At 39.1% G+C, this 27,023-nt stretch overlaps 1 protein-coding gene across 12 annotated transcripts in view; it reads right to left on the bottom strand.

The window, feature by feature from the left end:
- Window positions 1-26,453, bottom strand: part of LOC107863722 (small G protein signaling modulator 1) — a 43,379-nt gene extending 16,926 nt beyond the window's left edge. For 4 of the 12 annotated variants that reach the window (XM_016709817.2, XM_016709815.2, XM_047408035.1 and 1 more), the window contains exons 1-9: window positions 26,263-26,453; window positions 25,752-25,926; window positions 23,867-23,965; window positions 21,707-21,810; window positions 6,521-7,332; window positions 6,315-6,437; window positions 6,128-6,216; window positions 5,821-6,021; window positions 4,772-5,173 (exon numbers count right to left, since the gene is read on the bottom strand). In XM_016709817.2, the coding sequence (XP_016565303.1) occupies window positions 4,772-5,173; window positions 5,821-6,021; window positions 6,128-6,216; window positions 6,315-6,437; window positions 6,521-7,332; window positions 21,707-21,810; window positions 23,867-23,965; window positions 25,752-25,874 (1,953 nt within the window). In that variant the 5' untranslated portion in view covers window positions 25,875-25,926; window positions 26,263-26,453. Of the gene's footprint in view, window positions 1-4,771; window positions 5,174-5,820; window positions 6,022-6,127; window positions 6,217-6,314; window positions 6,438-6,520; window positions 7,443-21,706; window positions 21,811-23,634; window positions 23,793-23,866; window positions 23,966-25,751; window positions 25,927-26,262 lie in introns of those variants that run through there. The other 8 variants (XM_047408038.1, XM_047408037.1, XM_016709818.2 and 5 more) reach the window with 6 other exon arrangements.
- Between the last annotated feature and the right edge of the window lie 570 nt (window positions 26,454-27,023).

The following is a 27,023-nucleotide window of genomic DNA, read 5'->3' as shown; positions in this document are numbered from 1 at the left end:
GTAAAAAATTTGGGGTAAATTACAGACTGTGAAAGAGAGCTCAAGAATTATTCGCAAAAGTTGACATTCTAAGATCGAACAGAAATTCCCCTCGAGTTCCAAAAAGCTGTGGAACTACCGGGTGGAAAGGTATTCAGGAACTTAAAGGTTTAGTTTTTGATATGAAGTTCAAGAGCAATGGAAGCAGACCCAAAGGGAGATTGGTGATTGAAGGTGGATCATAAAGTTGAATATCATCTCAAGGAATGTAAGGGGTATCAATGATGGGGAAAGAGAACTGTCTTAAAGAGGTTAATCCATAGAAAGGGGAGCTGACCTCTATTGTCTGCAAGAAACAAAAGTTACGTTCGTTACAGAAATCTGGGCTAATAGATGGGTCAAATATGAGAATCTACAAGCAAATGGCACTAGAAGTGGGATCTTAATCATGTGGGATAGTAGAATATGGGAGGGGGAACTCATTTCTGGTGGGGTATACTCTCTGTCTTGTAGTTTCAAGGCAATAAATCAGAATTTCAAGTGGTGTCAGACTAGTGTCTACGGACCAAATTCCAGAAAAGAAGGATTAGAATTATGGGAAAAGATTGGTGGAGCCAAGGGTCTTTGCAAGGATTTATGGGTGGCTTGTGGAGGCTTCGACACAACTAGGTTCATAACTGAAAAAAGAACGCAACCACCTTCTCCAGAAGTATGAAAGATTCTCAAAGTTTATTGAAGACTCAGAATTGGTGGATCCTCCTCTAAATGGTGGAACCTTCACATGGGCTAGAGGTGGCACTCAAGATTCTTTTTCAAGAATAGATAGATTCCTCTTCACCCCTCAATGGGATGAGGAATTTACAAGCATAAACCAATTAATTCTTCCTAAGGTTATCTTAGATCACTGACCTTTATCTTTGAAACATGGGAAGAGCAACTCAAAATCCTACTTCAAGTTTGAATATTAGAGGTTGAGTAGATGGCTTCAAAGATCAAATGAAGATATGGTGGGACTCTTTCACAGTTGTTGGCAGACCTGACTTTATACTTAGCAATGAAACTGAAGCCATTGAAGTCTACCCCCAGGGAATAGAGTCTGGTTACTACTGGCAATCTAAGGATGGAAAAACTTAACATTCTTAACCAGATTTCAGACCTAGACAAGATATAGACAAGATACAGCAGTGAGGAGTCTAGATAGTGCTGAAACTGCATTAAAAGCCAAATTGAACACTAAGTTTGTAGAGCTGACCACAAGGGAGGAAATACACCGGAGACAAAGGTCAAGAGTACAATGGTTGAAACAAGGGAACAAAAACACACAGTTTTCCGGAGATCAGCAAATGCCCATAAAAGGTACAACAACATTGATCATCTAGTAATGGGAGGAGATGAAACAAAAGAGCCAAGGGTTATCAAAGAACAAATAATTAAGTTTGATGAACAGCTTTACTCAAAATCAGAAAACCGGAGACTAGAATTCAACCAGATTGCAGACCAAGAAAAGGATTGGATACAGAGACACTTGGAAGAACAAGAGGTATTTTGAGTGTATAAAGCTTTGTGTTGTGGACAAAGCTCCAAGGCCAGATGGTTTTAATACGGGTATTTACATTCACTGATAGGGCATAATTAAAGGAGATATCATGGTGGCAATACACAATTTCCACAATAAAGAGTTCTTTGAAAAAAGCTTTAATGACACATACATAGCATTGAACCCCAAAAGAAGTGATGCAAAGGAGCTGAGAGATTACATAAAATCATATCCAAGCTACTCACAGAAAGGTTGAAGATAGTAATGCACAAATTGGTGGGCTCACGTCAAATGACTTTCATCAAAGGTAGGCAGATCATGGGTGCTGCCCTGATTGCTAATGGATGTCTAGACTCTAGAATTAAACACAGTAAAGTTGGTATTCTATGTAAGTTAGACATAAAAAAGGCTTTTGATCATGAGAACTGGAGCTTCCTGCTTAACATGCTGAAGAAAATGGGTTTTGGCAATAAATAAGCAAAATGGATTTGATTTTGCATTAGCATCGTTAAATTTTAAGTTCTGCACCTAAAGGCTTTTCCACTTTAAGTAAGGGATTACAGCAAGGTGGATCCCCTTTCACCTTTCCTTTTCATGATTGCCATGGAGGGTCTAAACAACATGTTGCTTACAGCTCACAGGAACAATTGGCTCAAAGGCTTTAACGTAACAAACAAGGGGACAATCTGGAAATCACTTATTTGTTATACGCAGATGATGCAATTACCCTTTGTGATGCAGAGGCTGAACAGATAAAGATTTTATGAGCTATTTTGACTATCTTTGAAAGAGTCTCTGAGTTACATGTGAACTGGAGGAAGAGCCTCATGTTTCCAGGTAATGAACCTCAAAAAACTTTCATCTTTGTATGGATATCCTAAGAGGAGAAAAGTAGGCACACTGCCCACAACATACCTTGGTATGACCTTGGGGCACATTGTAGATCCATTGACATCTGGAATGGGGGGCTTGAAAAATGTAAGGAAAAACTCACGAGATGGAAGAGTCAATACCTATCTTTAGGTAGCAGACTTATACTCATTAACAGTGTTCTAGATGCAGTCACCACCTGCATGATGTCACTCTTTCCTATACCGCCACATGTGGAAAAAAGGTTGGACACATTGAGAAGCAACTTCTTATGGCATGGTAACAAAGAGAAGAAAGGTATACATCTTGTCAAATGGAAAATATTGACACTCAGCAGTAAACAAGGAGGGTTGGGCATAAGGAACTTAAGAAAGCAAAACCAAAGCCTCCTTATGAAATGGCTCTGGAGATATACAAATGAAGATCAAGCACTATAGAAGAAAGTGATTAAGGAAAAATATTGTTAAAGTATGTGACCATCTCATCTAAAAGTTTAAGTTGTTAGAGAGAGCACACTTTTATCATTTAATTATATTCTCAACATGCTCTCTCACGTGCGGGCCTGTTTTTTTTTTCATGGGACAAGCACGTGGAAATTCTTTTTAATAATGGGTGGTGGTGAGATTCGATCCCTAGACCTTTGCCTGCTCTGATACCATGGTTGAAGTGTGTGATCATCTCATCTAAAAGCTTAACCTGTTAGGGAGAGCAAACTTTTATTATTTCATTATATTCTCAACAAATATGGAGTAGAGGATGTCTGGAAAACCAAAGTTATAAGCACTGTGTATGGGATTAGTGTCTGGAAGACCATCAAAAACTTGTGGAACATTTTCCGCATCAATATCAACTATAAGATAGAAAATTGGCAAAGAATCTCTTTTTGGGAAGACAACTCATTAGGCAATGGCCCGTTAAAGCAATTGTTTCCTGAAGTTTACACGCAGAACCAGCAACAAATGGCAAAAGTTAGTGAGGTATGAAATAATCAAAGATGGACCACTTGCATTTTTCAATAGTCTCAACCAATTCAATGGAGTGCCACTGGATCACGATAGATTATGTTGGTTGGGAGACAGAACTAGAGTTTATTCAGCAAGGTCAGCATATCACCGGAGAAATTACAACAACACACAGACACAATGGCCTTGGAGACAACTATGGAAGGCAAACATACCATAAAAAGTAGTATGTGTTGTATGGTTGGTGGTAAAGAGAGTTTGTTTAACACGAGAAAAGTTGCAAAGAAGGAGAATATACCATTGCTCTATTTGCCTTCTATGTGGAGATTATGCAAAAGCAAATAGCCATCTTTTTTTGCATTGCAGGGTGACCTCTCAGTTGTGGGACGTCTTTCTAGCTAAGATCGGATTGAGTTGGGCAATGTCTACCAATACACTGGATGTGCTAACTAGCTGGGGCAGGAGAGAAGGATCTAAAGCCCAAAAAAAAGATCTGGAAAATGATTCCAGGACGCATTTGGTGGACTATCTGGAAGAACTCAAGAGGTTTTGAAAACAAAAGCAACTCCATCCAGACGATAAAGCATGATTGTATTCAACTTTTGCCATTTTGGTGTTTCAGAATGTTCATTGCAAATACAGGGACGCTGAAACAGCTTTTAGAGTCCCTAAAGAATTTTTTTGTTTTGCTAACCAAACCTAGATGTAGCTTGTAACTATAACCTATATCGTTTTGTTGGAATCAATACAAATGTTACCTTATCAAAAAAAAAAAAAAATCATGTTGAGAACACATGGACCTAAATACACTAAGCAATAATTGTGGGGAAGTAATGGTTGATCAAAAGTTTAAAGGTGCATCACACCATGCTCAAAAATGCACAACTTAGAAGGAGGCTATCAGCTGTAATGCAAAAACCTGAGATTTTAGCATAATAACTAGCTAAAATAATCAAAAAAGCTACTTTTAGAAGCCAACAAACTTTAGGATTTGATTTTTGTTTCCAACAATGCTAAACAAACACAACATAAAGACACAATCCAGGAAGCAATTAACAATATTAGTAGCTAAACCATCATGGTCATGTAAAATGTAAACAAATAAAGAAATAAATAAAGAGAAATCTTCACTGCAACAAGTATTGTAGTCTATAACAGTATAATCAAGTGAAAAGAAGATTTAATAGGAAATAAAGGCAAATTCTTGTAGAGTCCGAAAAAAAAAAAGACATTTAAGTAAAGGGGGGAAAAAAAAGCAACAATACATAGAGGTGACAAACTGATCACTTCACATACCTTTCAAAATTAGAATGACACAAACCAAAGCAATTAACAATGAAAAAGAAGGGCAGAATCACACAGTGTAAGCATCCAGTCAACAATCACTACACAGTGCAATCAATGTAAAGTTTCATAAACCTGCCTTTATCAGATCATCAATTGAGTGAGTTTGTTTAATGATCTTCTGATGGTTCATGACAAGAATAGCTGCTACACAAAAAACTGGTAATTCATCAACAGTACTCCTTGTTGATGAGACCATATTAACACTGTGCATGCCATTACTTTTGGACCAAAAATTCCTTGTCAGGCCACAAAATGGATGAGCTAAGGAAAGCTTCATCCCGTTGTTTTCAGAGACAGTACGCTCTCCACTTCCATGTTTAGAAGGTGAGTCATCCTTTGAATCACTATTGTTATTCTCAACAATTTCTTCTCCTGATTCTGCCTCAGGTTCCTTCGGAATCTGAATGACCAATATTTCAGGGCAGTTCTCCTCTAGATGAAAAGCAATTGATTCATCAAAGTCTGCAGCCCACATCATCTGCAAAGTCCAAATCAGTTAAGCAGATAAATAACAACACAAACCACCTAATGATATTGATGAGAAAGAAGACATGTTTGTAACTAAATGGAACAAAACTATCCATATTAAATATCAATAATATTGCAAGGCAATCATGTTGAATGAATCTTAGTCATTTGAGATCTCTGAACTTTATTGTCGCTCCTTGATAATTCTTCTTTCCCTTCTCCTTTCTACATTGTTTGCAGTGATATTTATTTTATAAGTGTAGAATGGAGGATATTACATATATGATAAGTAGGTGGTAATAAATGGCAGAGAGCTTGAAGGATGATACAGTTATATCCCTGAAATGTTGAATGAGGCTAAAACTTAGCTGATTATATGGATACCAAGAGATGCTATGAAGCTAAATAGTAAATAGAGCTGAACTTTGGATGTATATTAATCGACCCAGCACTGTCCCTTTCAATCATCTCTCTCTATATTCTTAGGAAAATAGAAAGAGAAGTAAACCAGAAACCAGAACTTGTTAATAAAAGGTTCAAGTAAACTTCTGATGCTATAGTACTTTTCCTGCTAAAGAATTGGTGCTCTTTCATTAGGGCATGTCCTTTCACATGGCAACTAACATTCCGATTCTCGATACAAACAGAAACACAAACCTCCCACATACAAAGAACCTCGTTAAAAGATAATTCTCGGCGGAAGAGCACCAACAGCATCCGGAAGGCGAAGTGAAGGCTTTCAGCACCAATGCTTGATAAATGAGAAAACATTTCTCGATCCGTAAGTTCCACAATATGCCATAGAGCTTGCAATTGCTTCATGACACCAGTTGGCCCTTCCATCTGAAAGTTCTCACGCTGAAGAGGGAGAAACACAAAATAAAGTCACAAGAACAAAAAGAAAGGAATAACAATGAAGAACTAAGGACTGAAATTATGCATGAATTGCTGTTCATGTACATACCATTCTCCGTAGAAGCATCTCAAAGCACCAGAATGCATCAGCATTATCCTCAAACAGAACAACAAAAGGAGACAAGAGATCACTCATTCCTAGAAAAAAAAAATAGAGAAAAGAAAATAAAGGAACTGCTTCAAGAGCTTTGAATTGATACAGCAAAAAGGAACTTTGTCAGAAGAAAAGGAACAACCTTGGCAATATCCTGTTGCCGGATCAACCCATGCATAAACAGCGAGGATATCTGACATTCTAGCCAAATTTTTTCTATCCTCATAGAATTCAAGATGGCTATCTGTTCTGACTACATCAACAACTAAAAGCAAAAAAATCATTAACTTCCAGGTAAAAGAAATAAAATTTCTGTAGGAAAGAGGCGATCACTAATCCTGAACTTACCTATCTGATGTAATGTCCAGAGCCATTCCGACACTCTTTCATCACTGAGACCACCTCTTGGAGGTGTTCTCGCATTCATATTTGGAGTGTAGGGTGCGTCAGATATTCTGAGTCTGCTAGAAGTCTCTGTATCACGTTCCTGGAATTTTCCAGACCATGACACTGAATCCGGCCCAGTAGGATGGGCCCTCTCAATTTCAGAGTTCAGGGAATGAGACACTCCATATGATGAGGAAACATTTGCTTCTACAACTAGATCTGCATTATTATTTATTCTGAAACTGTGCATCTTGTCATTTCCATATTTCAATTTACGCCTTGCTAAAACTCTCTTACCATATGACCTATGACCCTTCTTATTTTTGATACTCTTTCCAAATAAGTCTGAAACAGGTAAAGCAGGAAAATCAAAATAATTCTCATTTACAGATTCTGATTGACATGCTTCACCCCCAATTTCGGTAGATCGGCGATCGTATGGACCCGAAGTAGGCACAGAAAAGAAAGAGTCCAATGCTGCCTCATCTGTGCTTCCCCGCGCACTTATAAGATCACCAGAATCACTAGAGCTTTCCCCTTGATGTACATGTGGTGCGTCTATACAATTATTATCAAAATCACTGTAACTGTATACATTGTCAGTATTAACATCAGAAGCTTGACTGCTCTTGACATCAGCTTCTCTTCCGCAGTCATCTTTGGAACTTGTTCTCATGTCCATGACCTTAGACCCAACAACATAAGCAAGGGAACCAGTTCCTACACTGGAATGCATTGCTTGGCACTGCTTTATGAGGTCTCTGTAACGTTCCCTGAGGATATATTATGGATATACAGAGTTCATTTCCCAAAGTTTGTAATTTGGAAAAGTGAAGACATCTCTCTTAGGTCCCTCTTTTTGCTTAGCAGGTGGGTACACTTTCTATAACAAATAAAATTATCCCCTTTTAACTCTCAAAAGAAAAAGAAAAAAGAAAAAAAAATCAAGGAACCAGAATCTTTTTCAGAAGTAAGAATCCCTCGCACAATAGTAATGGAGAATAAAGCTAAGATAATTTGGTGTGTGATATAACAAGCATGAGTCTGACTTCCACAAATCAATGAACAACTTTATCCGCATCCATCACGAATAATTATTATAATAGCTATGCAAATGCTAAAAGTGAGGATAGAACAATTGAGTGGGAATATGAGGGGGTTTTACAACCAGACAGGTGAGCCATTAAAATGTTGGGATCAAGATACAATAAGATTCCCCGAGGAAACAGAGGGATGTGAGTCATTCTCTAAGACACTGAAGATGTTATGATATAATTATATAAATAAAACCAAGATTTTAGATGAGATGGCAGTATGTTTCTAAGTTATTCTATTTTTCCTCTCTCTGTTGCAGCCCTTTTTTCTTTGTTAATTCTCCGTCTCCCTGTATCTTTTTTTTTAATTATTCTATTTAATTGAAGTTCTTTTACTATTAACAGCAATTTCAATGGAATCATCTGATCAAAGGAGAGACCCAACTTGAACTTGTGGAAACAAAGTTATTGAGAGTGAGAAAGATAGGTCTTCAATCCAACGAGTTTTGAAACAAGTTTACTGATAAAGTGTGTACCATCTCATCAAAAATCTTAAATAGTTAGAGAGAGCACACATTTACAACAACAACAAACCCAGTGTATTTCCACAAAGTGGGGTCTGGGGAAGGTAAGATGTACGCAATCCATACCGCTACCTCCGAAGAGGTGGAGAGGTTGTTTCCGATAGACCCCCGGCTCAAGATAAAGAATAGTAAACGAGGAGATGGATGACACAACAAAAAATCAGGAATAAGAAATAATAGAATAGAAACCAAATAAAATATGATATATGAGAAATAAGGGCAACACTAAATAAGAAAATAGGAACTAAGAAATAAGAAATAGGACCCTCACCTGGTAGTAACATACCCTCACATACCAAAGACACCTAAGTACACAGTCATAGAATTACAAACTCGGCTACACAAGATCTCTCCTGACTGCCTGCTACAACCCACACTCTCACACTAGCCTTCTACCCTTATCCGCGACCTCCACACCTTCCTATCTAGGGTCATGTCCTCACTAAGCTGAAGCTGCTCACATCACCTCCCTCCAGTATTTCTTCGGCCCACCTCTACTCCTCCTAAAACCATCCAGAGCTAGCCTCTCACACCTATAAACTTGGGCATCCGCGCCCCTCCTCATCGCATGCCCAAACCATCTCAGCTTTCCTTCCCGCATCTTGTCCTCCACCGAAGCCACTCCCACCTTCTCCCGGATAATCTCATTCCTAACTTTGTCCCCTCTAGTAAAGCCCAAACATCCAACGTAACATTCTCATTTCCGCCACCTTCAATTTTTAGATGTGGGATTGCTTGACAGGCCAACACTCCGCTCCATACACCATGGCCGGACGGACTGTCACTCTATAGAATTTGTCTTTAAGCTTAAGGAGCACCTTCTTATCACACAACACTCCCGAGGCGAGCCTCCACTTCAACCAACCTGCTCCAATACGTTTAGAGACATCCTCATCAATCTCACTATTCCCCTGAATCGTAGACCCAAGATACTTAAAATTATCCCTCTTACAAACATCCTGGGAGTCCAACCTCACCACCACTTCGTCCTCTTGCCTTAAGTCACTAAACTTGCATTCCAAATACTCCGTCTTGGACCTATTCAACCTGAACCCCTTAGACTCGAGGGTTTGCCTCCAAACCTCCAATTTGTCATTTACCCCCCCCACCCCACCCACCCACCTCCCACCCCGCATATCATCAATCAACACAACATCATCCGCAAATAACATACACCAAGGCACCTCGCCTTGAATACTCCGCGTCAACATGTCCATCACCAACGCAAATAGGAACGGACTAAGAGTTGATCCCTGATGCAACCCTGTCTCGACCGGAAAATGCTCTGAGTCTCCTCCCACCGTCCTCACCCGGGTTTTTCCCCCATTGTACATGTCCTTAATAGCTCTGATGTACGCCACCGGAACCCCCTCTCACCTACGAGCATCTCCAAAGAACCTCCCTCGGGACTTTATCATACGCCTTTTCCAGGTCGATGAACACCATGCATAAATCCCTCTTCCTTTCTCTATACTGCTCCACCAATCTCCTCACCAGGTGGATTGCCTCTGTCGTCGAATGACCAAGCATAAATCCAAACTGATTCTCCGAAACGGACACGACCCTCCTCAATCTCCGCTCAACCACTCTCTCCTAAATCTTCATAGTGTGACTCAACAGCTTAATACCCCTACAGTTGTTGCAACTCTGGATGTCACCTTTGTTTTTATATAACGGAATCATCGTATATCCCCTGCTATGACAATATTCTCCGAGCTAGGCACGCTTCTTACCACCTCGTCCAAATCCTCCCAAAATCTCGCTTTCACCTCCTCTTCCAAGCCCACCTGCGGCGCATACACACTACACACTACACACATGCAGCATAAAACCCCCAATGACCAACTTAATCTTCATCAGCCTATCACTGGCCCTCTTAACCTCCACAACTTGTCCTTTAAGCTCCTCATCCACTAAGATGCCCACTCCATTCCGATGCCTCTCACTCCCTGAGTACCACAGCTTGTACCCATCCACATCCCTAGCCTTAGCACCTACCCACCTAGTTTCCTGAACACACGCAATATTAATCCTCTTCTTAAGAATCTTCACCAGCTCTACAGACTTACCCTGAAGGGTCCCAATGTTCCAAGACCCTACCCTCAACCTATCTTCTCTTGCCTCTCGCCTACCTCTAACAACCCTCACCAAACCCGTCCAAACACCCGACCTATACCCCACACCCACCCCTGCCTTCCCCTCCTCACCCCCTCCCAAAACAACCCTCACCCCAACCCCCTCGGACATGACCCTATTCCACCATCAACTCCTCCAGCCACTACTCAAAAACCAAAAACCAAGCCCCAAACCGACAGACAAACGAACAAAGCAACCGTACGAAAACAGTAGGAGAAGGCACGCACAAAGTACACTAATCGACTTAGCAGCTAGGACAACACAACAATATCCACCAATAAGCAAAGCAGCCAGTCACCACTATAATCTATAATCCCAAGAAACAGGAAATTCAATCAAATACCATTAAGAGTAGTGTTTAAAATGTATAAAGCAAAATGAAGAAAAAAGTCAAGCGTACTATACTGCAAAATGAAGAAAACAGGAAATTCAATCAAACAAGAAGCAGAAAAAGAACCAAGAAACAAAATAATACAAGAAACCAAACTGTATAACAACAACAACAACAAACCCAGTGTATTCCCACCTAGTGGGATCGGGGGGGGTAAGATGTACGCAGTCCATACCTCTACCTCTGATGAAGTAGAAAGGCTGTTTCCGAAAGACCCCCGGCTCAAGGCACGAGATACTACACAAACACATAGTAAAGCACAGAAGCAGATTAGCAGATAGAAGCGGATTACATAACATAAATACGGCACCCATAAGTAATATAAAACAGAGGAAAGCAGAGGAAAGTGACTAAATAATAAAGTTCAGATGTCACCGGTACGCCTAGGTTCTGCTGGTGCGTCGCAAGAGTGTCTCCGGAGTGTCGCCGGAGCGTCTTCTGGGTCTTGCCGGAAGCTGGACGCCGACTGACGTCATACCAACCTGTTTGACCGCTGCTGCACACCTACACCATTGCCGGAGTCGAGCTGGCGGGAACCCTAATCCCGCCGGCGATAGCAGTGACAGGACAGAAAAAGGGAAGGGAGAGGGAAGAAGATAGAGAGAACTGGGGGAGAGAGAAAGAGGGAGAGAGATTAAACCCTTACCTGTTGCCGGCGCGTCTACACCGTCACCGTCACCGGCGTCTGCCGGTCAGACGAAGTGAAACGTTAAGGGTGAACGTTAAGGTAAAACATTAAGGTGAGCGTTAACGTGAATTAGTTTTGTTATGAGTCTACCTAACATGAAATATTATGTAGCTCAACCAGATAGCACACTTTTATTTAATTACATTCTCAATCATGTGCGAGCCTGAGTATTTTATGGGCCAAGCACATAGAAGTTCATTTTGAAAATAGGTGTTGGTGAAATTTGATCCTAGGACCTTTGACTGCTCTAATACTATGTTGAAGTGCGTTACCATCTTATCTACAAGCCTAAGTTGTTTGAGAGAGCAGGTTTTTATTTACTTAGTTATATTCTCAATAGTTACCAAAAGTGGAATTCACTGTATCTCATAGATGGTAATAGCAATGTCAAACCTGTCCAAAACATCAGGAACATGTTAAGGAAGATTTACAGAAATACGTTGACCAAAATATGAGATAAGACATCAAATGAACCATCAAGCGTTTGTGACTAATCTTGATGATGAGGTGATGAAATGGAGGAACATGAGGATAATGATTTGTCTTTACCACTTCTCTCAAAAAAAAAAATTTAAAAGGAATATTCTCTTCAACTTGTAGATGTGCCGGTAGGAAAAAAAGGTCTTATAGATGAGATAGGATTGGTGCAGCTCAAATCAGAGAATATAGATGTCCCCATTTCTACTGTAGACATCCTAGGATCCTTGTAAGATGAGATAAGATTTAGTTAGTCTACTGTTTTTTACTTTTTTGGATATAGATTCGATGATGTAATTTTGGCTTCCAGCTTTTGTGCTGATGATTTATATACACAGTCCGTTACCTTGTCCAAAAAAAAAAGGTCCTATAGATGTTTATTTCACACAGAATCTGAAGGATGTGGTCAGGCAAGAAAAGAGGTGAACATCCCAGAGAAGTTGCCAAGAAAACTTTGACGGATCGTGCAGTTGCAATGTTTGCACGATGGATGTATGATGTTGGGTTCCCGTTCATTTGTGTCCATTATACGGATAGCTTTCAGTTTTCATTGAGGTTATAGGTCAACATGGTCCAGGAATGAACCAATCACGAACTTAGAGCTATGTATCTAAAAAAAAAGGTGCAAGGAGATGAACAAAATTGTTGAGGAACCAGAAGAACAATGGAACAAGTTTGGATGTTGCAGAAATGGATAGAAGAAATGGAAAAAAAAAATTGAGAAGGTAACATTTAAGAAATGGAAAAATTATCATAGCTATGTTGATGAATTCTCTGAAAAGTAAGAAGAAAATATCGGTGAGACTGAAGAATTGAAGTCTTAATGAAGTACAACTGCAATTATTGAGCGCACATCAAACAGAACCTTTAACCATTATACGCAACACACACCATCCACAATGTAGTCCTTTAGAGTTAAAAAGGTTTGTTTAGGGGGAGATTGGAGATTATTCTCTTGATATTTTCTATACTTTTTTTTTGTTATTAGTTTTCTCATATGTGGAAGAAGAGAAAAGACATCATTTCCCCCTGAACTTGTCCGCTCAACTTACTTTAGCACTTAAACTAAACTTCCATTTATTTACCCCCTTAACAACCCGCGAGCCCACGTGTAAACAATCATTGTTGGGCGCGTTAAAACACAATTTTTGTCTACTAAATTTCTTTTAAATACCCATTTTGAGGCCCTAATGGTTATATCCAATTTCCTCTTTAAAAACCCTAATTTAACCTTCTTCTTCATCTTCAATCCAAAATTTGTTCAATTCATGAAATTGATTCAAAAATAAAAATTGTTTCGTCTTTATTTAAGTTAAGCCGCATAAATTTGAGATTAAAAAACATAAAGTAGAATTGTTCATGCCAGTGGCCAATGTTAATGGCGGGTTTTGTGCATCAATGTTGACGATGATAACAGTGTTGTTCCATTTCCATTCTTCACCGCTTCAATCTTCTGCCACTATTCTTTAATTTCATTACAAATTTATTTTCGTATGGTTTTTTGTTGTCGAATTTTTCGCTGATATTGTTGGTATTGGTGATGGGTATTGTGAAATTGTTCGTGTTGGTGATGGGTGTTGCGAAATTGTTGGTGTTGGTGATGGGTGTTGTAAAATTGTTGGTGCTGGTGATGGGTATTGTGAAGTTGTTGGTGTTGGTGATGGGTGTTGTGAAATTTACAACCATTCTGAAATTTTTTGAAGTTAATATCACTGGAGGTGGTGGAAATTGTGTAATTGACGACGGCAAAGGCGATATTACTGTTGGATGTAAATATGGGGGAGTGGAGTTGATGACGGTGATGGACATTGTGGAGTTGTGGTGATAGACATTAATGGTGTTAGTAGCGTTGCGGAGCTTTGTGAATTCCCCGACGGCAATAACAAATTGGAGGAGAAATAGTTGGTGGTGCGGTGTTGTGCGGCGGCGGTAGGTCTGTGGTGGTTGTTTGGTGAAACAAGAAACAAGAATTTAAAAAATATTTTTAAAAAATAATTTGATGTGGGTCGGGTTAAATTTGATTCATTAATGACATGGACCAATCAAATCGCGAGTGCTTATTCAACACCCAGACTTGACTTGGTCTAAGCCACGAAGGGAGGAAAACAATACGTTTTAAAGTTGTTAAGGGGGTAAATAATTATCAATTAAGTTTAAGTGCTAAAGTAAGCTATGATGACAAGTTCAGGGGTGAAATGATGTCTTTTCTCAAAAATTATTACCATCATTTTGAACTACCCATTTCAATAGAGGACTCTGCGTCAAGCTTTCTCTCTCCAACGTCTCTTTCTAACGGCTCTCTTTAACGCTATACGTCTACCTTGACGTGATCGGAGTTAATCCAACGACTTAAACGTCGGCGACTTAATAGTGCCGGCGGACGGTAGGTAAGTACGCTATCTCTCTCTCCCCTTTGGTCTCTCTCTCTTCCTCCTTGTCTCTCTCTCTCTTCCCCTATCGCCTGCTCCTTTTATACCACCGATGAGTGTGGGCTGCTGCTTTTTCAACTCTGACGACGGAAGACCAGTGAGACGCGCCGGCCTCAGGCGAGAGTCGAAACAAGAAAAAAAAAGGAAAACTGAGAAGCAGATCTGTCTGCAATCGGTGCAACCAGATTTGATCCGGCGACCAATTTCAACATCAATTTGCTGGAATCCAACAAAGCAAGCAAGAGCAGAGAACTTGATATATAAGTGTGGCCCGGCGACTTTTGACCTTTGAACTTTATTCTATCTTACTATTTTTGTATCTTGACTTGACTTCTTTTAAATTGTTGTGGATTGTCTACTTCCTTGTATTGGTGTTTAGGGTTTGTTGTTCTTGGTATTTAGCTGTGTAGTGCTTTACGTGTGCCTTCTATTGCATTGCTATTTTTTGGAGTTGTTTCTTTATTGTTTCTGAGCAGTGGCTTTGGTGGTTGATAGTAGACTAGGGTCATGTCCTGGGGTTGGGGTTGGGGTCGGGGTCTGGTATTGGGTTAGGTCTAGGGTACGGAGTACGGGGTGGTAGGAGAAGGGTTAAGTGTGATGCGAGAGATGATAGGTTGAGGGTAGGGTCTTGGAACATAGAAACCCTACAGAGTAAGTCCATAGAGCTTGTAAAAAGAGGAGGATCAATATTATGTGAGGCAGGAGACCAAGTGGGTAGGTTCTAAGGTTAGGAATGTGGATTGTACAAGTTGTGGTACTCTGGTAGTGAGACGCGTAGGAATGAAGTAGGTATCCTAGTAAACGAAGAGCTTAGGGGACAGGTAGTGGAGGTTAAGAGGGTTAGTGATAGGTTGATAACAATTAAGTTGGTTATTGGATGGTTTACTCTGAACATCTGTAGTGCTTATGCGCCACAAGTGGGCTTGGACGAGGAGATAAAGAGATTTTGGGAGGTTTTGGATGAGGTGGTCAGTGGTGTTCCTAGCTATGAGAAGATCTTCATAGGAGGGGATTTCAATGGGCACATCGGGTCACTGGCGAGAGGCTATGATGATGTGCATGGAGGCTTTGGTTTCGGGGATAGGAATGATGAAGAAGCTGCTCTTTTGAACTTCACGACGGCCTTTGGGTTGGTGGTTATGAATTTGAGCTTTCCTAAGAAGGAGGATCACCTAATTACCTTCCGAAGCAGGATAGCTAAGACTCGGATTGACCGTTTGTTGCCTAGGAAGAGGGATAGAGCGTTGTGTAAGGATTGTAAGGTCTTTCCAAGTGAGAATCTTGCGACCCAGCATAGGCTTCTAGTGATGGATTTGGTTATCAAGAAGAGGAAGAAGAGAAGGGGCAGGGAGGGTCGACCCAGAATTAAGTGGGGTGGCTTGACACAGTTTAGTGCACTGGAGATAGGGGAGAAGGTGGCGAGGATGGGGGCGTGGGATTGTAGGGGGGATGTGGAGAGTATGTGGGATAGGGCGGCCGGTTGCATCAAGGAGACTGCTAAAGAGGTGTTGGGTATCTCAGAGGGCTGGGTTGCCCAGCATTGGGGGGACTGGTGGTGGAATAGAGAAGTTAAAAAGAAGGTGGAGACAAAGAAGGCAGCTTACGCTAAGTTAGTTGAAAGGATGAAGAGGAGCAACGGGAGAACAGGGAAGAGTACAAGTTAGCCAGGGAGAAGGCTAAGTTAGCAGTTACGGCGGCTAAGACAGCAGCATTTGAGAGCTTGTATGCGGGATTAGTGAAGAGAGGCGGGGAAAAGAGGTTGTATAGACTTGCTAAGGCTAGGGAGCGTAAGGGTCGTGATCTTGACCAAGTAAAGTGCATTAAGGGGAGGATGGCAGAGTATTAGTAGAGAATGGTCACATTAAGAGAAGATAGCAATCGTATTTTCATACACTCTTGAATGACGAGGGGGACAGAGACATTGTGTTAGGGGAGTTAGAGCACTCAGAAAAGTGTTGTGATTTCGATTATTGTTGGTGTTTTAAGGTGGAAGAGGTCGGAGAGGCTATTCATAAGATGCGAAGGGGTAGGGCAACGGGCCTGACAAAATTTCGGTGGAATTTTGGAAGTTTTCTAGCGGGGCAGGTTTAAGGTGGCTGACCGAATTGTTTAACAGCATTTTCAAGACGGTAAAGATGCCCGAGGCATAGAGATGGAGTACGATGATTCCTTTATATAAGAACAAGGGTGACATTTAGATTTGCAACAATTACCGGGGTATTAAGTTGTTGAGTCACACGATGAAGATTTGGGAGAGGGTGGTTGAGCGGAGGTTGAAGAGGATTGCGTCTATTTCTGAGAATCAGTTTGGATATATGCCTGGTCGCTCGACGACAGAGGCAATTCACCTAGTGCGGAGACTAGTGGAGCAGTATAAAGACAGGAAGAAGGACTTGCACATGGTGTTCATCGACCTGGAAAACGCGTATGATGGGGCCAAGACGCGGGTGAGGACATCAGATGGGGCCAAGAAGGGTCCTGATGGCGTACATCAGATCAATTAAGGACATGTATGATGGGGCTAAGACGCGGGTGAGGACAGTGGGAGAAGATTCAAAACATTTCCCTGTCTTGACAGGGTTGCACCAAGGATCTACTCTTAGCCCATTTTTATTCGCCTTGGTGATAGATATGCTGACGTGACGTCTACAAGGAAAGGTGCCTTGGTGTATACTATTTGCAGATGATGTAGTTTTGATTAATGAGACGCGGGGAGGTGTTAATGATAAATTGAAGGTTTGGAGGCAAACCCTCGAGTCTAAAGGGTTTAGGTTGAGTAGGACCAAGACGCAGTACTTGGAATGCAAGTTTAAGGACTCGAGACAGGAGGACAAGGTGAAAGTGAAATTGGATTCCCAGGTGGGTAAGAGAGACAGTTTTAAGTATCTTGGGTCTATGATTCAGGGAAATGGAGAGATTGATAAGGATGTCTCTCACTGTATTGGGGCAGGATGGATGAAATTGAGGCTCGCCTCAGGAGTTTTATGTGATAAAAGATGCCTCCCAAGCTTAAAGGCAAATTCTATTCAGTTGCAGTCCGTCCGCCCATGTTGTATAAAGCAAAGTGTTGGCCAGACAAGATCTCTCACATCCAAAAGTTGAAAATGGCGGAAATAAGGATGTTGCGATGGATGTGTGGACTTACTAGGGGTGACAAGGTTAGAAATGAAACTATTCGGGAGAAGATGGGAGTGGCGTCGGTGGAGGACAAGATGTGGGAAGTGAGGTTGATATAGTTTGAGCATGTGATAAGGAGGGAAACCGATGCCCCAGTTCGTAGGTGTGAGAAGTTGGCCTTGGATGGTTTCAAGCAGGGTAGGGGTAGGCCGAAGAAATACTGGAAAGAGGTGATTAGACGTGACATGGAGTAGTTACAGATTACTGAGGTATGACCCTAGATAAGAAGGTATGGACGAAGCATATTAGGATAGAGGGCTAGTGCGTGGGATGAGTCGTAGTCAATAGTTAGGAGTGCTTTGGTGTAGCTTGGCTAGATGTCTTAAGGCTTGGTACATAGGTTGGAGCTTCTTGTTAGAAGGGTTAAGGGGAGGTGCGTGCCTTTAGTTTGTTAGTATATAGTATTTCTTTGTGGATGTTGTATCTTCGTTATTACATCTTGTTCCATGTTTTATGATGACTTTGGTTACTACCATTTTGTCCTGAGCCGGGGGTCTATCGGAAACAGCCTCTCTACTTCTTCAGAGGTAGTGGTATGGACTGCATACATTCTACCCTCCCAGACCCCCACTATGTGGGAATATACTGGGTTTGTTATTGTTGTTGTTGTTGTTAAGGTTTGCAATAGTTAATTTCCACATGAATCGATCTTACCTTGATCCCAATAAGTAGTATCAAAGCAAATAGGTCAACAAGGTCGAAGACTGGTTCAGGCCTGGTTCAGCTCGAGCTGCAACCAATTTGACGATAATAAAAATTGTCAAAAAAGTCTAAAGTACTCCCTCAATTTCAAAAAGAACGACATGATTTGACTTTGCATGGAAATTAAGAAAATAAAGAAGATTTTTGAATCTTGTGGTCTTAAATTAAAGTTATGTCAAATATACCAAAATGATCTTTAATCTTGTGGTCTTAAACATGCCACGTGAAAAGTTAGAATTAAAGCGTTGCCAAAAAAGGGAAAGTTCATTCTTTTTTAAATGGACTAAAAAGAAAAGTGGGTCATTTTTTCTGAAACAAAGGGAGACTACATATGGAGATTATTTTCAACAATCATGTTGCTACATCTTTTAAAACAAAGACTGTTTTTAATTCATGCTAACTTTTAACGTACGAGATCTAATTCCCAACTCATGCTTAGTTGCTTACTTTTAACGCATAAACTCCAACTTTGAACCCTAGCTTATTTTTAACACTTAGGGCTCCAGGGGTGGGCAAGGTACGATACGATACGGTATTTTAAACTTTGGTACGGTAACTTCAGTTTTCGGTATCTAAAAGAACAATCTCATTGTCATACCAAATTAGTTTGGTATGGTTCTGTATTTTTAAATTCGGTTTCGGTATTTTACGATATGGTAATTCGGTAACCACACTTTATTTGATTTCGACTTACATATATGTTCATATAAAAAAACTATAACTTTAAACTTTAAAAACGTCTCAATCATATAAGATGAACGACTATCTTTGTTTAATCAATTACACAAAAAAATATTTCAATCACGATTGAGCCCAAGATGCAAATTTTGAACAACTTTACCTGAACTTAAGCGTAGTACTCCTAAATAATAAGCTTTCCAAAAAATTTATTTTTCAGAATAAAAGTTATTTTTATGTTCAATTGGCCAATGGATGATATATAAATATACTTAATAATCTTAAATATAATTTAAAACTCCTACCAAATACCATAACATACATACCGCGATATAAAAAATTTCGGTTTCAGTATGGTATTCGGTATATACCATACCATGCCCACCCCTAGCTCCAATGTTCAATCCATGTCTACTTTCACCAACTTTCAACTTGTAAGGATATGGCACCGAGCCTAACTCAACCCAAAAAACTAGCATAAGAGGGGAGTATTATCCAAGTCCATATAAACAGAACACCCGTCCATTCACCAACCAATATGTGACTCTAACCCACTCTAACACCGCCTTCACGTCCACGCTCAACTAGAGCATGTGTTGAGAGCTCAAACAGGGATGAAGAGGGATATGATACCATGTAAAGGAATGACATCTGGCCTAACTCAACCTAAAATCTAACTCATAAGGAGAAGATTGCCCAAGTCTATTTAGTGTAGGATACTTAGTTTACTTTGATAGAACCTTTATTAATTGCATATATACATATACTTCTGACATAGTGAAATACAAGTAGTACCATTCCAAAGTTTAGTTACATGGTATCAGAACTGATTGTTGGCTTCGTCAGAGTTAGGCTTACTGACTCAACACCAGACTCGATTTTAGTCTAACATTCTTCTCCTCTCTCCCTCCCTTTTTTAGCCTATATATTTGTGGTTTTTTTCGTCAAATCTGGTGAGATCATTCTTTTTTGCTTTAGTTCTCTGGATCATTTCTCTAATCTAATTTATAATTGGTTATTTCTTTTGGAGGTATTGATGCGTCAAATTCAAGGTGAGGTGCCATGGTGTATGTTATTTGCGGATGATATTATTTTGATTGATGAGACTTGTGAAGGAATTAATGTTAAGTTGGAGGTGGGCAATCCCCCGTTCCATCAATGCTACTTTCCTTATTGGAGACAGACCCTGGAATCTAAAGGGCTCAAGTTGAGCAAGACCAAACCGGTGTATTTGGAATGCAAGTTCAGTGAGGTGACACATGAAGCCAACGTGGTAGTAAGGCTTGATACTTAGGTTATTCAGAAGATAGGTAGTCTCAAGTATCTTTTTTAGAAAGGTAACTTTAGGTAGTTTCAAGTATCTTGGGTTTATTATCTGGGAAATGGAGAGATTGACGAGGATGTCACTCACTGTATTAGTGCAATGCAAGGTGGGTGAAATGGAATTTCGCTTTCAAAGACTTATGTGATAAGAATATGCCTCGTAAACTTAAAGGCAATTCCTACAGAGTGGCGGTTAGACCTTATGTTGTACGGGGCGGAGTGTTGGCCACCAGTCAAGAATGCTCACATCCAGAAAATGAAGGTGGCGGAGATGAGGATGTTGCGATAGATGTGTGGGTGTACCAGGACAAATAGTAGAAATGAGGTTATCCAAGACAAGGTAAGAGTGACTTCGGTGGAAGATAAGATGCGAGAAATGATGTTGAGATGATTTGGCCATGTGATGAGGAGATACACGAATGCCCTAGTGCAGAAGTGTGATAGGTTGGCTATGGATGGTTCCAAAAGAGGTAGAGGTAGAACGAAGAAATATTGGAGGAAGGTGATTCAATAGGGCATGGAGCAATTACAGCTTATCGAGGCTATGACCCTAGATAGGAAGGTGCGGAGGATGTCTATTAAGGTAGAAGGTTACCAGGAAGGTGTGCTTTTTTTTTGGTCGATACTAGTAGTCGTCGTGTTATGCTTGTAGCTTCCCGTTCTTGGAGTTTTGATGATGTTTGTTGTTTCGAGTAGATCGAGGATAGTATTTTTTGGTGGTAGTCTAGCTATGGTTATTATATGTTGTTGTGATACTATTAATTGCTTCTTGTTCTTATATCACGATCTTTTCTAGACTGGGTTTCCTTGAGCCGAGGGTTTATCGGAAGCAACCTCTCTACTTCACCTCTGAGGTGGAGGTATGAACTGCGTACACTCTACCCTCCCTACCCAGACCTCACTGTGTGGGAATACACTGGGTATGTTGTAGTTATTATTGTTGTTGTTCTATTTTGCATTCGAAATAGCATATGATGTAATCTCTTTGGTACTTATGCGAACAATAAGGAAAGAAAGGAAAATAAGATCGGCTTAAAAAGGCAGAAAACGCCTCTATCAGAGTGTCAGATTATCAGTGAAATAATTTAATACAAAAAGCAATAAAAGTAGTAGTATATTTTTAGAGCATATACGGTATCCGGAAGACTTCACGCTCTTTCCAGAGCATCATATTTATTCAACAAAACTTCACAATTTTGAATAGATTTTGATTCTTGTATGTGTAGAGTTCTCAACTACATCAATAAATTAAGCAATTTCATCAAAGTAATTTGTTTGTCAATTGTCTAGGATGCTTACACATTTCAGCATTCCTACGTTTATACTACATAAAGTCAACGACGACAAACAAATAAACCAAAAAAAGGGGAACACAGAAAATGTGACTTCAAATAGACCCAGACTTTTGAAATAACAAGATGTCAAATCAAAATGGATAATAAGATTTAAAAGATGGAAGATGCCTCACATTCACCAAATTGAGTAGAACATTTTAAATCAAATATAGCAGTAACTAGAAAACAAATACCTTCTAGCAGTCCTCAGCTGCTTTCGGTACTCAGCAGAGCTTCCCAAAGCATAACAGCCCAAGAGAAATTCCCAAACTTCTGGCCTTATGGCTGGATCCACACCCTACACCATGCAAGAAAAAAAATTGTTATAGTGGAGATGCACTCATAACTCAGAAGTTTCATGCATATTTAAATTATCAAATATTACATACTGCTCTTTTAATAAATTAATCTCTCTTAAAGCAACCAACTTAAAGAGCCTTGAAGCAGAAGTCGAGAACAATGTGTTTTGCAAGTCAAAATGTCAACATATGTTGGTATTCTCTCAAATTCTTTCATCGTCTCACGACTTCTCCAAGTATTCCAAAAGGTGCCAAGAGGATATTTCAGCTATGTTTTTCGGGAGGATGGTCATATGGCTTATACTTTGCCTGTTTAGTATTAACACGGAATTCAAGTAGGCGTTCGGACATAAATTGAGTGATATTTGAAAACAAGTAGAATTTGAAGTTGAAGTTTAAAAACAGTTATGAAAGTTGAAATTGTGTTTGGAACGTACATTTCACTTGAAACAAAATCGAAGTTTTGTGACTGGAAAAAGAGTTTCACTTGAAAAGCTGGTCAATTTGAAAAACTCATCCTCAAAACTTAACAAAAAAATCATTCTAATGTATAATTAAACAATTTTTTGAAAATAATTTTTGAAAAAAAAAAACAGAAAAATCATTGCCAATCTCCTTTCTTCTTTTCTTAATAGGTTTGTCCCTGAATTGTTCATTGTTCTCAAGAAAGGGTGACAGAACTTTCTTGTCTAAAATTTGTGATGGAACATAACACATATATCGTTGGTGTCCAGACCAATTTGTTTGAACCTCGAGAATCCACCATGCATCCTGTATAGCACATAAACATATGTTTCCAAGGAAAATCATCCCCCCCCCCCCCCCAACTGTGACCAGGTGTTATAGTTGGGATTCAAATCTGGATCTCTAGGTTGTTAATCTCATGCCTCCACCACTAGGCCATCCTATGGGAGACAACTAAAAATTTATAAGACAATGTGTTGGATTTACCCTCCCTGGTATGTCTGTCCTCTCCACCCCAACCCTCACCCCTCAGATATTTTTTAAGAGATCTTCACTTTTAACATAATAATGTTCTGACAAAGTTATGCTGGATTTTTTAATATTTGCTTGCATTTAGAGGTACAAATGCTGAGGGAAACAAGTCTTGGTGTTGTTTCTCTGAATGCTTCCATTGCCACTATTAAAGACAAAAACGATTTTCCATATGCATAATACATAAACAAACACTTAAAGTCGGCCATCCAATTTGGAGAGTGAACGTCTAGACACCTCAACTTGGTCTCAACTGGTAACTAAACTCTCCATCTAGTCTCCCATTGTGTCTTGTGGACAATCAACGCTGATGTGGCACATAAATTTCGGAGGTGTCTAGATAATCATTTTGTAAGTAGAGTGTTCGACTGACATAGTGGAGACGAGTTGAGGCGTCTAGTTGTGCATACCCAAAGTTGGAGTGCTTACACAGATTCCTCTGTTGCTCCCTCTTTATAACTGACATTGCCGCCTCCAGTTTCTCTGGTACCTTAAATGCTTTTGTTTCAATCTTATCTGTGTTAAATTTTTGGGTTGGAATAATAGTTCTTTTGCTAATTTCTTCCAAATTATTTCTTTTTAAAAAGTAAGAATCAAAGTGCAGCATGCTATTAATTTTTGTGGAAAACATACATTTTACCAGATTCCAAAGGTGACTTTCTAAGTGGATAAGTATTACATATATTCTAGTCAAGCACAAACTAGTCATATACACTTTTTTGTTCACCCTCATCAAGAAAATAGGAACCGACCAAATCGGATGTATTCAACCTTTTAAGAGGTTAGAGCTCCACACACAATTACACCATATTATGCATTCTACTTACACAAGTGGGTGAATGTCAAGTCCATGGCAAGATAGTTTTCAAAGCTGTTAAAACCATGCACCTAGAATGAGTGGTTTATGAAGAATTTGAGGAAGAAGAGAAGGCTTCATTGTACAGCTCCCGTATGTCTTTACATCCCAAGAACCTCTACTAATCCACTGCCACCCACAAGCAAAATTAAGCACAAAGGGGTTTAACAAACATAGTAGCTTTACAACAATGGAAGCCTTACCCCCAATATGATCAATTTCAGCACTTTCCTAAAACCGTGTACTTTCCCATCCTTTTCAAAGATTGCCTGCCACCTGTCAGGCTTAAGCATTTTGCTCATCTATATCATCAAAAAAACAAGGAAAATGTTTCCAGCATGAATGTTGAGTTTACCATCAAAAGCACAAAGAGAAAGTCAACACTGTAGAAGTTGAGTTTACGAAGCAAAAATTCCTATGTTGTTATTAACCTAAAAAACAGGAAGAAAGTAGCACACCTACAAATAAATAATATATTCCATGATACTTTCTCTAAAGAAAACGTAATATTTTCTGAACAGCTAATATTAGCAATTGATAATATCATTATCAGCATCATCACTATCATTAGCAAGCAAGAAATAAACATGAATTATTCAACTCAGGTAAAAGACACATGCAAAAGTGTCTCTAGAATTCTTCTAAATGCTGCTTCATTACATTAAATGGGTGAACCACTAAAGACGAACTTTATTCAGATATATTCAAAAGGCCCTTTAATGATGGCCAATTACTTTTTTTTGTCTTTTTTGATAGCAAGCAAACAAATTAGTGTTGCAAGTGGCCAAACTGCCAAATTCGGGAAATTCTCCTGCTGATAAAAAAATTTATGGGTATTTACAACTTCACTGAAGGTATATTAACACTTGAAGGTTGCTGGCCTCTCCAACTAAATCCTTTGAATACTGTCTGGATGATGAATCTTTGCCAGTTGATAAACCAAATCAAGAGAAGAATATGATGGGCTCCAAGATGACGTGAGATATCATATTCTTATGGATAAGCGAGGGATGTCTCTTTTGATTCAAACAATCTCCACGAATAAAGTTAAAACATCTGATTCAATATTATAATGAGGATAAAGCTCCAGAGATTAAGAGGATGTGCCTATGATGATAGACCCTATTTGCTTAACATAATGATGAGCAAGATGAAATTTCGTCCTAAAAACTCACCCTATCCTTATCCTAGAGTATTTATTTTTTTGATTAGGAACAACAACAACAACAAACCCAGTATATTCCAACCTAGTGGGGTCTGGGGAGGGTAGAATGTACGCAGTCCATACCACTACCTCTAAAAAAGTAGAGAGGTTGTTTCCGACAGACCCCCAGCTCAAGACACAGGACAATATACAAAAACATCCAAAGCATGAGACATGATAAAACTAACATAGATACAACATCCACAAAATAACGTACATTACCAAACAAAAGACACCAAAACCCTCCTAACTACGGACTATGATTCATCCACCCACCTTATCCCGCTAACCTAGTGTTTTTCCTCCGGACCTTCCTATCCAGGGTCATGTCCTCAGTGAGCTGTAACTGCTCCATGTCACGTCTAATCAATTCTCTCCATTTTTTTTTTTTCAGGAAAACAAAGTATATTAATCTTCAGACCAAAATTGGCCGTGTACAAGAAGCACACCAAAACAAAAAGAAACTAGAAAATAGCATCGTTCTCTACAAAAGACACCAAATCCTCTATAAACCCCGGGACTACATGGAAATAAGTCCTACCAAACTGTCCCTTAATGTCTTCTTAATCCCATTATAATTTGGCTGAAGATTAAATAATTTTTCAAGGAAGAAGCATCAAGAGATGCAACCATAGACATTCAAATTTTCTAGAATCAATTTTTATTACAAATTAACAAAGTAAAGTAACAAATAGAGTAAAGTTAGAACAGTGCAAGAAACCAGTTCAGTGTGAGACTTCAAATACGAAACACTCGGAAGGCAATACAGAAAAGGATCACATAATTTCCTTGAAAAACTAATGGGCACTAGAGTTGAGAGATACAGACTATGACATCCTTCAGAATACCATAATTGAGAATAACAGATATTAAAAGCCAATTACCTTTATTGATGACTGATGAAGACAAGGATCCCCAATGTCCCGAACAATGGAACTCACTTTCTGTAAATTCACAGTACCCACTTTTCCACATTTCCATGGACTTTCAGCCCCATCAAAAGACATCGCCTAGTGCGTTTTCACTCTCTCTAACCAAGCTTTAAAATTTGTAACTTGTCTGATAAACCAACCAGCATAACTTAAATCACAACTTTCAAAGAAAATAACTACAAATATTTTATTAAATCAAGAAACTTAACAAAGTATCTTCTTTCAACTTTCTGCTCAAAAAAGAATCATTTCAAGTACCCAAGAGAGAGCTAATTCCCAACCGCCACCAAGTTACAAATAGATTAGTTCACAAATCCAATCCGTTCTCCAACCAAGAATCCAGAAGAAGAAGAAGGAGGAGGTTCGAATTCAATAAGAAATTATAAATAAATACTACATGGTTAATACCAAGATACATAACCCAACAAAAAAAATGAAACATTTAGAAAATTAGTGCGATTACCTTAGGTAACAATGAACAAAAAATAGACAACACTGAAGAATGGAGATCGGTGAAACAACAGATTGGCCATTAACAACAAGATATTCCTTTATGGGTGTTTACTCTTATCATTCGCCTGTTGTTTGTTTTTGTTTTTCTTTTCCTCCGCTTTGAAACCAAGTTTTGGGTTTTTATTTTATTTTGTCTTCTCGGCTCTCGCTAGGGTATATGTCTTAAGTAACTATTGGGGGGTCGTTTTGGGTGACGTATTAAAAGATATAGTCTCATAATAATATAATAGTTTTGAGATAAATTTTTTTGATGTTATGTTTAGTTGTTAAATTTGACATAATTTATTTTGGGATTAATAAATAATATTGGGATAAATTATTATATTTAAGGGGTGGTATAAATAATTTCACCATATTTTAATTTAGATATAGTCATAAAATGATAAAATTACTCTTCAAATCATTTAATTATCACCTTTCATATATTTTTATTCTATATCTATAAGGTTTCGACATGCCTACTTAGTAGGCTGCTTGATCCGTAATTTTACTATATCACCCTTAATTAATTATTATAAATTATTTTTATACTAAAAAATAATAACACTTAATTAAAAATAAAATAGACATTGACGGCATGTCTGCTTCAGCTGCTTTAACCGTGATTTTACTATATCACCCCTAATTAATTATTATAAATCAATTATGTATTAAAAAATTAATAATATTTAATTAAAAAGGATAAAATAAATATTTATGATATATCTACTT

This window comes from Capsicum annuum, chromosome 3, assembly GCF_002878395.1.
Source record: "Capsicum annuum cultivar UCD-10X-F1 chromosome 3, UCD10Xv1.1, whole genome shotgun sequence".
Lineage (NCBI taxonomy): Eukaryota > Viridiplantae > Streptophyta > Magnoliopsida > Solanales > Solanaceae > Capsicum > Capsicum annuum.
This window is presented reverse-complemented; position numbering and strand designations above follow the sequence as displayed.